The sequence below is a fragment of the Leuresthes tenuis genome, unplaced genomic scaffold, assembly GCF_036924035.1.
Source record: "Leuresthes tenuis unplaced genomic scaffold, fLeuTen1.0.hap1 SCAF_8, whole genome shotgun sequence".
Lineage (NCBI taxonomy): Eukaryota > Metazoa > Chordata > Actinopteri > Atheriniformes > Atherinopsidae > Leuresthes > Leuresthes tenuis.
The window spans coordinates 15,015,603-15,029,309 of NW_027325362.1; the positions used below are offsets into that span (position 1 = coordinate 15,015,603).

Here is a 13,707-nt window from a genome sequence, read left to right on the forward strand (position 1 = left end):
ACTGCCTCTTTGTAAGGATGATGATAAGATTGGATGAGATTATCTCCTCACACTAAAGCTCCAGGCTTTAGTGGCCTGAAGTCAGCAATACTAATAGGATAGGGCCCTCCTACTGTTTTTCAGCTGGGCTGCACAGCCGCACACTGCGCCTGCAGGGGGGTGGGGGTCCGAGAGCTGTTAAAACCCTCAAGAGTCACGGGGCTGACATTAGCATTGGTGATAAGGTGCTTCCTGTTTGCTCACATATGGTCATGCATGTGTTTGAGAATGGCTCACAGAGTACATCAGTGACCATACTGTAGCTGTACCACAATCCTCCGCATGTGAGCACAGGAAGAGGCCATACAGCCTGTTAATCTGCTCATGTTATGTTATGTTGTGTTTTGTACTCATGTAATGTGCTCATGATATCAAGATCTAATCCACAAGGACAGGCAACAGAACATTGGATTTCACTTGCATTTTTCACCACCTCTAGAATTAAATTATGTACTGAATAAAAAAAAATCAACAATCTTTTCAACTTTAAGGAAGGCACCCTGCACTTGATGAAGTGCATCTCAACAGAACAAAATATCGAAGCTGCTCAAAGTTACAGATGCAAGCACAAACGGACGCTCACTAATAAACAATGCTTTATTTTGGCTGGATCGCATAGCAGTGTCACCCTACAAACATGATTATCACTTAGAGAATCGTGAAATTAGATAGCAAGAATCCCCTTTCAGAGTATTGGAGTTTTGTGCATTGCTGGTAAGTTCTCCAGGACTGCAGGGTAATGTGGTAGTCAGTACTGCCTCATTATTTCCAGGAGGTTGCTGAATTAAAATCTAGGCCGGGGTGACTGAAGTCTGACTGTCTGACTGAAGTTTGAAAGTTCTCCCTGTGCATGCGTGGGTGCTCTCGTGGTGAAAGATTAATATCAGATTTATTGGTATTTGTAAATTGACCATCAGCAGTGAGTGCCCAATTCATCTGTTGCAGACACTTGAAGTGAAGTTCACAGCACAGGTGCGTGTGTGAGAGCGGCTCTACAAAGAGAAGTGAGACCACAGCCTACAGAATTAAGTGCACAGCTCAGCACACTAAGAAAGAGATAGAATATTATATTTCACTTCTCTGAATCACAGCTCTGGAGTTACAGTCTTAGCCCATCTCTTCATTAACTCTTTCATAGCGCCATCATAGCGGCACCTATAGTAGTAAAGGTTGCATTCAAACATTCTTTATGAACTAGTGAAAGAATCATCCAAACTATATTTTTAGAGTGGGAGGGAAACTGTTATTTAGAGGCTGAGAGTCAAAGTGAAAGAATTAAAACTACTTATACAGCAGACAATGATTACTGTCAACTACACTGAAGTTTTTCTTTTACTTTGAAGTGGAGAATGGCAGGTGTTATCAGCACTATTTACATACATTTACTTAACTCTGTTCAAGGATGAGGTTTTCATTCTAATGCTATACTGGATACTTTCTGATAGAGCTTTCATTTTGTCAAGAGAACTCTATCTCAGCTCTTAAATCCTTTCTTAATGTTTCCCTGTTTCCAGTCTTTGTGCTAAAACACTATCCAGAAGATTAGCTAAGATGCATCCATGATAATCGCAATATATAGCTATTATTAATCTCTGTAACAACTCATTTTGAGGACTCTGATCGAGTGCGGGTATGCAGACCGACCGTATCTCACATCTTGATACTGTGATATGACTCCAAGCTTACAAGGCAACAGCATGATTACACGAGGCAGTGACAGCAGTGCAGCATAAAAACAATGAGAGTGTGAGATCATGGAAACCCTGCACAATCTGGAGAAGCTGAGGGATGTGGAAGTGGTACAGTCTGTAACACTGTAAGCAGGACAAACAATTATGGAGATTAGTTTTGATATGGTGGTAATGTGAGAAAATTCCACGTTACGTGGGTTAAGTAAATATGCAACGAATGAAATGACCAAAAGCCAGTAGAAACGTAGATGGACTTTGATGGACCACGAAACTTGAGGAGGTGCCCACTTACATATTCAGCGTTGACTCATACAGTTTATCTGTGATTTATGAACCCTTTAAATATGTGTCAGGCTTTGTAAGCTTTCTGTGAAAAACCTGCACGTTGCTGCAGACTGGGAGCACAAGAAGTGCATTTGTTGGCTTTGAGCCTAGACGGCGGAGCAGTCTCACCCTGGGAGGCAAGCAAACTCGTGGTTGTTATAAACTGTATATAAATCTCAGTTTGTGGAGTTTTTGTGTTTTGTTTTTACTTCTTTTTTTTCTGTAAAGCACTGTGTAAAATAGGTTTTGCGAGGTTTTATTTACAAATATGTATGACATTTTCCTTTCTATTCAGGATCTGTTCTTTGTGTCTTTGACACTGGTTTGAAATATAGTCTTTAATTCCTCTGCTGTGCTGGATGGATCACATTTGAGTTAATGCATTGTTTTTCCGTGTGAGTGCTCAACATCAAAATCTGCCTTTCCAGGGCATGACTGCAGATTAGTTTGACCTATGACATTCAAACATGTCAGATGAATATTAGGGATTCTAAAAGATCTGCTTAAAAGAAAAAAAAAAACAACAACACATAACAGAGGGAAGAAAGCCTGATTTAAGCCAGCCTTTGGATTTTGATATTTGCTTTCAGAGAGCTTCCCAATCTCAGGGGCTCTCTAATGGCTGTTTCAAACCTTGTGACAGATGCCTTTCAAAGTTTAATAATGTTAACAGATAGAGCTGTGCAGAAGCTATGTTCAGTAAACATCACGAGGTCTGTGTTTTATCGAAGTGATGGAAAAGGTCAGTGCATGATAGGACTATGACAGAGATGGCCAGTATGCTCCCGCTACAGACAAAAATTCAGTGGCAGCTCAGTGGACATATTTTCCAAGTGTCTCAAATATTCCTGAGGGAGGTTTGTCATTCTCACTATGGGAAACACTTTCTTTCTTTTTTTTTTTAGTAATTACAATTGGTCATTCTTGAAACCAGCCTTTTTTCTTCTTGTGCTGCTGCTGTATCTTTCATGAAAGTCAAAATTTGGAAAAACAAAAAGCCCCTTGCAGTGTTTTTGATGTGTGCTTGGTGTACTCAGCTCTTCAGTTACATTATCAGCCTCATGCAGCATTTCCTGTTCCACGCAAGGCTGAGCAACTGTCAAGGACAAGTGGGAACACAAACCGCACACAACAGTATGTTACACACATTGTGTAAGAGCATCGTCTATCATTTTGTCAACCTGGTCTTATAAATGAGATTTAACAACATATTGCGGAGACAAAACGGGCGTAGATCTCCAACCTTAGATCTGTTGCGCTGCATGTTTCACAGCTTCGGGGTTGTTGCTGTCAGTTGCACATGAAGTAGAAACTGCATGCTGCTGTGAGGCGATGTTGCTGAGAGGGGGTTTGGGAAACTGGAGATTTCTGGTTCATGCGAGGAACCTATTTATCCATGAAACTGTAACTTTATTTCCCTTCATTTCTCTCACAATTCAGAAATTTTATTAGAAAACCAAAAAAATGTTATGATTTTGTATCCACGTCCAATACTGTGACACTGAACAACACGTTTCTTTTCCAGTACAATCCTTTATTAAACACGCCTCTGTGATACATGATTGGACTTATTCCAGGAGAATGGGACGACACTGTGCAGTATTTTTAATAGCACTCAAACAACATTATAATGTTACTCAAAAAAAGGTAACCGTACCAATGATATTTTCCAGCAAGTCAAAGTCTAGACAGGCACACTTTTGAAGCACCATTTGTTTCCAAGTGGAAATGGATGTATGATTCTCATGCATATCAACTTGAACATAGTGGGGAAAAAAAACCAACTTGATGTGAAATGCAGAATATTCCACTCTTTGAACCTACAGCAAACATTCAAGTGTGCTTTTAGATAGTTGAAGTGACACCTGGTCATGTATGCTTTTCTCTATCTAGCCTCTCTAAGTTGACACATGGCAGAACCAAAATAGATATTCAAAGCAAGCATGGGCTAACAATATTGACCACTGACATTTTTCTTTTGTCGTACAATATGACAACAGTGAAAATCAGCAACAGCAATAATCCAGGTTAGAGATTTCAGTAATAGCGGCAACAGAATGTCGTCAGTTCCCTGTTTAATCATCCGTCCTGTTGTTTTTCGTGTGCACTTAAAGCCCCGGTGGAGTTTTTATTGAATTGTCTTTAATGTTCGGTTGTAAAGAAGGAAAATATGAACCAACTCTTGACTGTCAGGTTTGCTAACTGTTATATCATTTCGATTGTCTTTGGTTAAGAGTTTTGGTAGGCAACCTCAATAAAACCCCATCTACTAATGCTTTGTAAGGCCTATTAACTGTTCAAGCACATCGAGTTCACCTGTAAACACAGAGCAGCTATTATGGTTTATGAATTCTCAACGTCTCAACTACACTGTGTTCAGAAACACATTTTTCTGACTCAAAAGTCATGAAATAGTTTGAAAAGTCAAACTAAACATATTCAATTACAATACTTTTATACCAGACAGAAAACAAGACAAACGTTAGCATTACATATTTAAATATACACCTGATATATATAAATACTAACATTCAGCTGCCTCATTAGGATCCAGGTCCCTAATTCAAAATTTTGTTATGGTTTCATCATTTCTAAGGATGTTTAGTCATCCTGATCTTCCAGGTTAGGTAGGGGAAACAGAGTTAAATCTTCTCTCCAATGATTTCCACTGGGAGTCAGAAGCTTAACAACAGAAAGAGAAAAAAAATCCAATGGACTTGAAAATGATTGGAGCCATAACTCAGCACCTGCTTGGCAGCATGTCTCTCAGAATCAAGGCAATCTTAAAAACAGACCTTAAACCTGTTAGACACCTTTGGGAACGCGATGCAGAGGAGAGAGCATTATGTGTCATCTGCTTTTCCATCGGACAACCTTCAAATACGCTGTCGTACAAAAAAAAGTCTTTAAGGCAAATGTGAACGTGGGTATTCCAAATGGAGAAACACCGGAAACAAAATGGATTCCTTGAAAGATTTTGCAGTAGTATTGTTAAGTGATTTGACTTTTACAACATGCCCCATGGAATCGTGTAAATAGAAAAAAAGTTATATTTACATTCTTCATCTTCAAAGTGTTCACAGGGACCCTTCAAATTTCACGCAAATGCAATGGGTTGAAGCATCTTTAAAGTAAATTTATCCACATGGTAACTAAGACAGCATAGACTTCACAAACTCTTCAGAAAAAGATGTAGACAGAGGCCTCCGTTGTTCCGTGGTTTGATGTAAGAGACACTTACAGCAGTACAATCAGAACATGGGAAACATGACTTGTTGAAAGATGTGCTTCATGCTGTTGGGCATGTCAAGTCAGTCATCTTGAAAGTTATTTTTTGGTCAAATTGCATTTGCATTCCAGGTCACTGTGAGAGGGAAGCAAGGAAGTTGCAGAAAAAGAAACAAAAAGGGTGAAAAAAAGAGATGGAGACACGAAGAGAGGAGTTGGAGGGGAGCAGACATCCCTGAAGCCCTTCTGGAAGGTGCTGGAACTCTGGACCACTGCTCGTGTCTCCTTCAGGGTCCAGGAAAGTCAAAGTATCAGGCTGTGAGCACTGGATGCTGAAGCCTGAGCACGCTGCACCACTCCTGGACACTTTTCTCTTTTCTGCAGCTTGTGGTTTTGGAACAGGCCCTCGTTCCGTGGGACACCATGAGTTCCATCTGGGAAAGTCAATAACCCTGCAGGCACAGGCACAGACACATCGCACCATGACCAAGCACAGGGAGGTGATGTCAACATCCCAACAGATATGCTGTTCCAGTGGTGTAGCTGACTTACCATAGCCTTCAACACGCCCCTCTTTGAATTCTCCTTCAAATTTCATGCCGTCATATCGACTGAAGACCCCTGGGCCTTGAAACTTTCCATGGGTAAATTCTCCTTCGTACCTGACATGGTTTAAATAACGCAGGTTATCATTTGTACATTTTGACTAAACGCAAGAAATGATCTTTCTTTTCGTTTTACACTTGCACGCACACCTGGATCCATCGGTAAAGATCAGTACACCAAAGCCATGAAAGAGTCCGTTCTCAAACTGGCCAGTGTAGCAGCTTCCATCTTGAAACTTGAGCTGGCCAAGGCCATGCCTCCGACCTGGAATGTACCAAACTATAATGAGCGGTGAAGGAAACCAAATGAATAAATAACACTACTATCTTGATATATCAGTCACAGCATATTTTATCATCATGGGTGTCTTCAAGCCTCCATAATATATGAGACGTCCAACTGAGTTAATATGACTCAGCTTGCAATGCAGCTCTGAATTTTACAGTCAACTCTCAGCCATAACATTATGTCCACCTTTGGCAGCAAAATAGCCCTGACCTTTTGAGGCATGGACTCCAGAAGACCTCTGTAGGTATGTTAGGGCATGTGGCACCAAGCCATCAGAAGCATCTCAGAGATGCCTGACTGAACACAAACATCCTGGTGCCAAATCTTAACCAGCTTAGTGATGCTCACAGACCCAGCCATTCACATGATGTGAAAGAAAATCGAATACGTCGTGTCAGGCCACCTTTCTCCATTGCTCCCGTACCAGCTCTGATGTTCATGAGCTCATTGTAGGGCTTTCTGTGGTAGACACAAGCCGTTTCGGGCACTCTGACCAGTCTGCAGAAACAGCATTAGCTTTTCCAGCAATTCAAGCTACACTAGCGCATCCATTAGATCAGACAACACAGGCCAGCATTCACTCTCCACACTTGGTGACCAATTACCATCTTGCCCGTTCACCGGTTTTCCCTCTTTGAACTATTTTAATAGCCCCTGAGTCTGAACCACAGTACATTGTAACCAGAGCTGCATTTGTGGAGATGCTGTCACCCAGGTGTCGAGTCATCGAAATTTGGCCCTTGTCAGAGTTGCTCAAGACTTTCAATGCTTTCCCCTTCACCTGTCAGTGGTTATAATGTTATGGCGGATCGGTGTACATAGGAGTAAGTCAGTACTTAGATCCAAACACCCTCCTCCATTGGTGAGATAAAGGTTTACTATTGAATTAGGAGTTCCATCTGCCTTCTGTGCAAGTGGGAATTACTGCTGCCTAATCCTGCAGGTTTTTAACAGGGATTTCTAATTTAGGAACCACACTGTGGAAACAGTGAAGGAATGTGCTTCTGTCACTCCTGGTCGACTATGATTCAGTGCTGGAGCGTATAATTGTGTAAGAGTGAACACCGTAAAACTGGTCCACTAGTGCCACACTGAAAAAGAGTGTCAAGTAAAAGGAAAGGTGCAGAAGATGGTGTTTTCAATTTGAAAACTGAAGTTGAAACCCAAATACAAACAAAAATGAAATATCTAAAACTCTCTTAGTTGTACCCTCTTGTCTCTAGTGTTTTAACTGAGCTGGATTCTCTTAAAGGACCCTCGCCAATCTCCTAAACAGGACCAACGTCTAATCAGAAGGATTTGAGCAGAGCTGGTAAATCTTTCTCCGTTAGATAGCTAACTATCTAAATCGCTTGAGATTGTATGTCATTAGCAGACCAAGTGAGACAGTTAAAGCTCTGTTATCATGATCCTCATCTCTGCCACAGGGGAAAACATTTTTACAAGATATTTAGTGTGGGCACAGTTGTTACTTCAGCTGATAAATTAGACATGCAGTTTTGTTGTCAGTAAGAGCATTTATAAATGTGGTCTCAGCTCATATGGATTAGTGCAGGAGACAGAACTACATTTTCTCAGTTGAGTTGAACTTTCAGTCATGTGAAAAAGTAAAGACACCCTCTTTCAATTCAATTGTGTTACAAATCAAAATATATTTCTGGTCTATACCACATCTTATAATGAGGTAAATATAACCTGAACAACAGAACATTACATATCTCACTGTGTCATTATTTATTTAACAATAACAAAGCCATAATGTGGGCTGGGTGGTGTGCCGCTGCCTCCCAGCAAGATGGTTCCTGGTTCAAATCCCAGCTGGGGCTTTTCTGCGCAGAGTTTGCACATCCTCCCTGTATATGCATGGGTTCTCTCCAGCTTCCTCCCACCGCCCAAAAACATGCACGTTAGGCTAATTGAACAGCTTTAGGTGTTGGACAGATGGCCTCATGTATGACCGTTGAATACTTTGGTATATAGAGGAGATCATGTTCGACTCAATGGCTGAAAGGTGCCCAGGTCCTGTGGCAGCCATCATCTCTCCACCACTGTAAATTTCTGTTTGTGCTTTATGACCAAGCAGCTCCACTTTTGTCTCTTCTGTCCAAAAGCCATTGTTCCAGAAGTCTTGTGCTTTGTTCAGATGCAGCATTACAAATTTAGGCGAAGAGGTTTTTATTCTGCAACCGTTCCAAACGAAACATCCTTGTTCATTTTTTTTTCAACGCACTGTAAATATATAACTGAAGTGTCTGTGATATAGGTATTTTTGCAGTTTATCTGAGCACAGCACAGTCTTGAGCTTGCAGGGATGTCCACTTTTGAAAAGACTGACCACTCTCTTTAATGTTTTCTACTTGTGGGTAATCTTTGTGTCACTGTAGCATGATGGATTTGATAAGCAGCACTTGGCTCCTTCTCATTCTCTCAATTCCTATGGAAGCAGCTTTTCCACACACTGCTTCTGTGTTTTGGCTTTGTTTTTGTTAAATGGACAATGACCTCATTAAGGACCAGAAAATGTCTAATTACTTCAGGACATATAAACCTTTAGAATAGAAAGAGGGTGTACTTACTTTTTCATGGGAGTGTATGAGCAGGTGCAGTAGGCATTAACAATCTGCATTTCTTAAGCAAAGTGAAGGTGTGTATCAGAGATACCAAAAGAATGCTGCTCCAACAGTATTTCATTGTAAATATTTCATATTTCACATTAAATAACAATAAAGATATCTTATCTTATTTTATTCTATTTCATCCGATCCTATCTTATCTTAACAACTGCACCAAAATTAAATGAGAATTCACTTTGAAGAATGAAAGCTGTCGGCAGTAACACATTCAAACCAAGTTGAGACATGCTTAACAAAAGACTGGAAAAGTTGTGAAGTACCAGAAAACACAACTGGTGAAGCATCTCCACAAATAACCGTTTAAACTGGGAACATTTCAGCAATACAGCTGTGAATATTGGAGAGGACCACAGAGGGCCAGTTAGAGGTTAAAAAGTTTAGAGGTTACCACTCTGCAAAAGACTGTGAGGACAAATTGTACAACAATGTGAGCATACTAGCTCTTTTCCAGGCTGTTGTTAAGAGGAGGTGATGCAACACAGTAATCAGCATTGTTCCGTTCCAGATGTTCTTTTTAAAAATCTTACCGCCATCAAATTTTAAATAAGCATCCATTAATTAATAAGGTAATCACATTTGAAAAAAAAGCTAATTTTTCAGTTTCAATAGATAGCTACGTTTTCAATTCTATTTTCATTTACCTTTTACATTTCTATTTACGTTTTAATCATCAGGATGTTTTTGAAAGAAATAAAAGTTTATTACATTGATATTTGTAGACAATATCGTCATGTCTTCAGTTTTGTGGGATTTGGCCACCTACATACAGGGACGATGTTTCCAAAGTCTCACACAATGATTCCTTGCTTGGAGAAACACTGTTCATGACCAAAACGTTTCGATGTCTGGCCACATGCGTTCACAAGCTACAAACTCTCTTTAAAGCTGAGAAACAGGACTGCCTTGCCTTCTTTCCACTCGCCATGGTACTCTTCTCCACTGGCATAGGTAAAAGATCCTCTTGTCAGAGTCATGCTACCCCTAGTTTCAACACACAAACAGAGTCATTGGCTTCTGATCTAAAGGACACGTATTCACTGATGACAAGTTATTCGTATTAGAAAAAAAGAAGATAAAAAGCTCATAATTTGGGGACAACAAGCCCCACTCTTCAGGAAACGGGGTGTGGGTGTGGAGGTGTGTGGGTGTGGAGGTGTGTGTGGGTGGGTGGGTGGGAGTGTAAAGATGACATTGTTGCAGCTGATGACACACGCACTGACACACAGAGGAGTGTTTATCAGGACAGAATGGTATAACTACATGTCAAATTGAACTGCATTCCCCTTATCAGAAGGATAAAGACAACTTACACCTGATCCTCCAACTGTCTGCCCAGTGACTCTTGAAACGCACGGTGAGCGTCGGTTGTGGCTCCCACTTCGAGAGCACAGTGGGCGATTAAATCCCTTCTACACAGAGGCAGACATGAAACATGAATTTAGCATGATTCCAGACATAGAATCATTTCTAAATATTCTTCAGTAACTCTCTGTTTATAACAAATGACTCTGCGCTGCAGAATGGCCGCTGGGTGTAATTTTACCCATGCGGTCGCCATCAGGTAAATAATTCATCATACAGACTGAAACACGACCACATTATAGCAAATATCCTACTAAAGCTGTCAGTTTGTATCGATCAATGCAGCCCTCGCGTAGGCTACATGTTGCTGAGCTGGGTGTCGCTTGAATAAAAATCTATTTCAATGGTTAGTTAAGCTAGAGATACATTAAAACATATATATATAAAGGGGGAAGCAGGTGCCCCTGAGGAGCTATGGTTTACCTGTATACAACGCTTGTCGTCCCTGAGGCATGGAAATCAGCGTACAGGAGCGGAGGGGCGCAAAAGAATGAAAACACCGGCTGAGAAACGTATGTTACGTTCATGAGCTCCTCGTAAACTCGATAAAAACGGTTGTAATAAAGATGCGTCAGGAAATCTGCAACATACTTTCTCGTGTGGGATAAAAATAAAATACGTATTATTTGTTTGATTATCTTACACTTTCACCGACAAGGAACACAGAAAAAAATGTATAGAGAGTTATTCTATCTCTGCGTTACATTCGGGGAAAGTTATGAATTACGAAAGTACCTGAAGGCAGCATGGGGGTAGCGTACAGCAGCTCAGACAGTAGCAGACATATTTCTTATTAAAAGCTGTAAGATTTTTTTTTTTCTGAAACTCTTGCTTTTTTTTCTATTTCTAATAAACCAAAGGAACAAGCATAAATGACTATCTCCTCATTTGGTCTCGCACGGTTCTTGCCAGGATAAATATTTTACACATGCAGTGGACTGAGCTGTTGTTAGAAATCCAAGATTCCAGTACTTCATCAAGAGATGCCTGTCAGATAGGCAAGCACTTTATTCAAACCGTCTTTCACCACTTCTTTTGTTAAAGTTCACCATCAAAGTGTTGACAGGTAATCATCAGTTAATTCATAGCAACACATTGATTTCTTTCACAGACACATAGTGAATATATATATATATATATATATATATATACATATATGAGGAAATATCATCACTAATCCCAGATAATATTTGTGACCTGGTATAAATACTACTATAGGTAGCCTCTATGAGTTAATTTTATTCTGTGACTTAGGTTTTGTGGCATATTATTATTTTTCCAGACAGAGGAGCGTGTTCAGTGGCAGACTCCTGTCTCTGACATGCTCAGATGATGAGCTGAGGAGGTCCTTTGTCATAAGGGCCGTCTTATCATCGGCTGTTTACACGCAACACAGAGGGAGATGAGTGAGTTAGACTTTTTGGCATGAGTCTGCCTTACACCTGGATCATGCCTACCACTGAATGGTCTTCTTTATCGGCTACATTAGCCTCTTACTCTTTTTCTCTTACTCTTGGACTGTACCATCTTAAGAATGGGTTGCCTTCATTTTACTCACAATTTAATTCTATTATTTTCCATTGTGTCTAAAGATTGAGACTGCTATTTGTTTGGACTGCTGCTTACTTTCCAGGTTGTTATCTTGTGCAACCTTTTTATATTCTATAGCCTTCTGTATCAGATGCTAAATCTGCACAGGCAATAATATTGCACTACCGCATGTTGCACTTTTGTTATTACCATAGCATCCTTCTGCACCACTTCCACTATGCAAACTACCTGGAATTTCAAGGCAGCACGCAATTGTTTTTTTGTCTCCGTCCTTCTACATTTTTGCACTGTGTATGTGTGTGTATGTCATATGTAAACCACTAGATGCCTGAATTTCCTGCAGCACACCTCCAAGTGTGTTGTTTTTGCTATGTTGACATAGCATTGGAGGAGGGGTGTGCCATAAGTGTACATAAAAAGAAAAGAAGTCAAGACTTAAAGAGTCTGACTGTCTTGTATTGGCTGCATATTTCAGGTGTTGTTCTCCTTCCCTTTAACCATCAGCTTGTTACTGTTAAAATCACTGCATTCTAAAAATTTGTGCTGCAAAACACTGTTTTGATTGTTTTAAAGATATGCAAACAAGCTGGAACCCTATTTGGAACAATATTTCCCAGATCAGATATGGCACTGTGTGCATGAGGTATGACTATGCCAGAATAAAAAAGTATGAAATATAAATGTTGTCATTTGTTCATTGATTTGAACCTTTATTGAACAGACATGTGTCCAACGAAATGATTTTCAGCATCTTACCTGACCAAGTAATTAGTATTTAGAAAATATGAACACATTTGAACTAAAATGCCGGCAAGAATTTTGGATAGAGGCTTGTTTACCACTGATTTCCATCAGCCTTTCTATTAAATACACTTTTCAAATATCTTGGAACTAAACGACAAGTTTTTGTTGGAAAATGCCAAATATTGCCAAATAAAAGATTCTAGCTGCTTATCAGTCTGTGGCTGTTACTCTCTGATTCTCCTCCTCCTGATGCTCCAAACATTTTCATCAGGAGACTAATCTGGACTTTGGGCTGGCCAGTTAAGCACACACACACACACTGTGTCTATGAAGCCACACTATTGTAAGCCTTGCAGAACAAGTTCTGGTATTGTGTAATACGGTATCAGGGTATTTCTGGATGCAGCGGCAGATTGTGTTGAGGGAAAATGGTTTTCCAAAGTAGTCCTGAGACCATTTGGCTGTATTGATCCTGGTGGCTTGACGGTTTCTCATGTAATAGATGCTTGAGAGCTTGCGGGTAACAACCATCCAACAGTGGTTTCCAGTCTTGGTCTTTTAAACTGACATGTCCCCACACTCCTGAATCTTTTCACAGTATTATGGATTGTGGTAAAACCATTTTTTTCTTTTTTCTTCTCTATTTTGTGTTGTAAAATATCTTTTTGCACAAAGCACAAATCCATTCTTGCTTGGAAAGACTAAACCTTTGGTGGCTGCTCCTTTTCTGCCCAATCCTGACACCTTCATCTTTCACAAATTAGGGTGTTGAAAAACTTTTCTGTCTTTCTTTGCCTTTCTTTCTGTTTTTTTTTTTCCCCCCAGTGTTTTCTGGAATCAAATTCTGGATTTGTTTATTTTTATTTAATACAATGAAATCTTACAATGAAGAAACTGAAGAAAAATTACCTTCATACTGGTGTCTATTAAACAAAGGCTCCAATAAATGAACAACTTACAGATTTCGTTGTTTTTTTGGATTATAGAACACTTCAGAAATTGGGTTTGTTCGTGGCAATTCACCCATCCATTTTCTATACCAGTTTAAGCCAACTCAGGGTTGTGGGGGTGCTGGAGCTTATCCCAGCTGTCATTGGGTGAGAGGCGGGTACACCCTGGACAAGTTGCCAGTCCATTGCAGGGCTACACAGAGACAAACGAGACAAACTACCAAACACACTCACTCCTGGGCACAATTTAGTCACCACTTAACCTGACATGCATGTTTTTCGGCTTAATGG

The 13,707-nt window shown here is 40.1% G+C and overlaps 2 protein-coding genes across 4 annotated transcripts in view; one reads left to right on the forward strand and one right to left on the reverse strand.

Moving 5' to 3' along the window:
* Positions 1 to 13,707, forward strand: part of hps1 (HPS1 biogenesis of lysosomal organelles complex 3 subunit 1) — a 289,252-nt gene that overhangs the window by 13,409 nt on the left and 262,136 nt on the right. The gene's annotated exons all lie outside the window — the stretch shown is intronic.
* On the reverse strand, positions 3,593 to 10,661 carry morn4 (MORN repeat containing 4). 3 transcript variants are annotated; one of them, XM_072390372.1, is made up of 6 exons: positions 10,595 to 10,661; positions 10,120 to 10,218; positions 9,717 to 9,790; positions 6,038 to 6,152; positions 5,835 to 5,944; positions 3,593 to 5,734 (listed from the first exon to the last, which is right to left on the reverse strand). In XM_072390372.1, the coding sequence occupies exons 3-6, from the start codon at positions 9,781 to 9,783 to the stop codon at positions 5,586 to 5,588; spliced, it is 441 nt and encodes a 146-aa protein (XP_072246473.1). In that variant the 5' UTR covers positions 9,784 to 9,790; positions 10,120 to 10,218; positions 10,595 to 10,661; the 3' UTR covers positions 3,593 to 5,585. The 3 variants fall into 3 exon arrangements, with proteins under 3 accessions (XP_072246473.1, XP_072246474.1, XP_072246472.1); XM_072390373.1 differs by having other exon boundaries at positions 10,120 to 10,215; positions 10,595 to 10,623; XM_072390371.1 differs by lacking the exon at positions 10,120 to 10,218 and having other exon boundaries at positions 10,595 to 10,623.

What these genes read in the sequence shown, in the direction of transcription:
- morn4 (XM_072390372.1), bottom strand. Translation starts at nt 9,783, where the DNA reads ATGACTCTGACAAGAGGATCTTTTACCTATGCCAGTGGAGAAGAGTAC. An exon ending in CCATGGCGAGTGGAAAGAAG is followed by an intron (nt 6,153 to 9,716) that starts GCAAGGCAGTCC and finishes GGTACATTCCAG; the next exon opens with GTCGGAGGCATGGCCTTGGC. An exon ending in ATCTTTACCGATGGATCCAG is followed by an intron (nt 5,945 to 6,037) that starts GTGTGCGTGCAA and finishes AAACCATGTCAG; the next exon opens with GTACGAAGGAGAATTTACCC.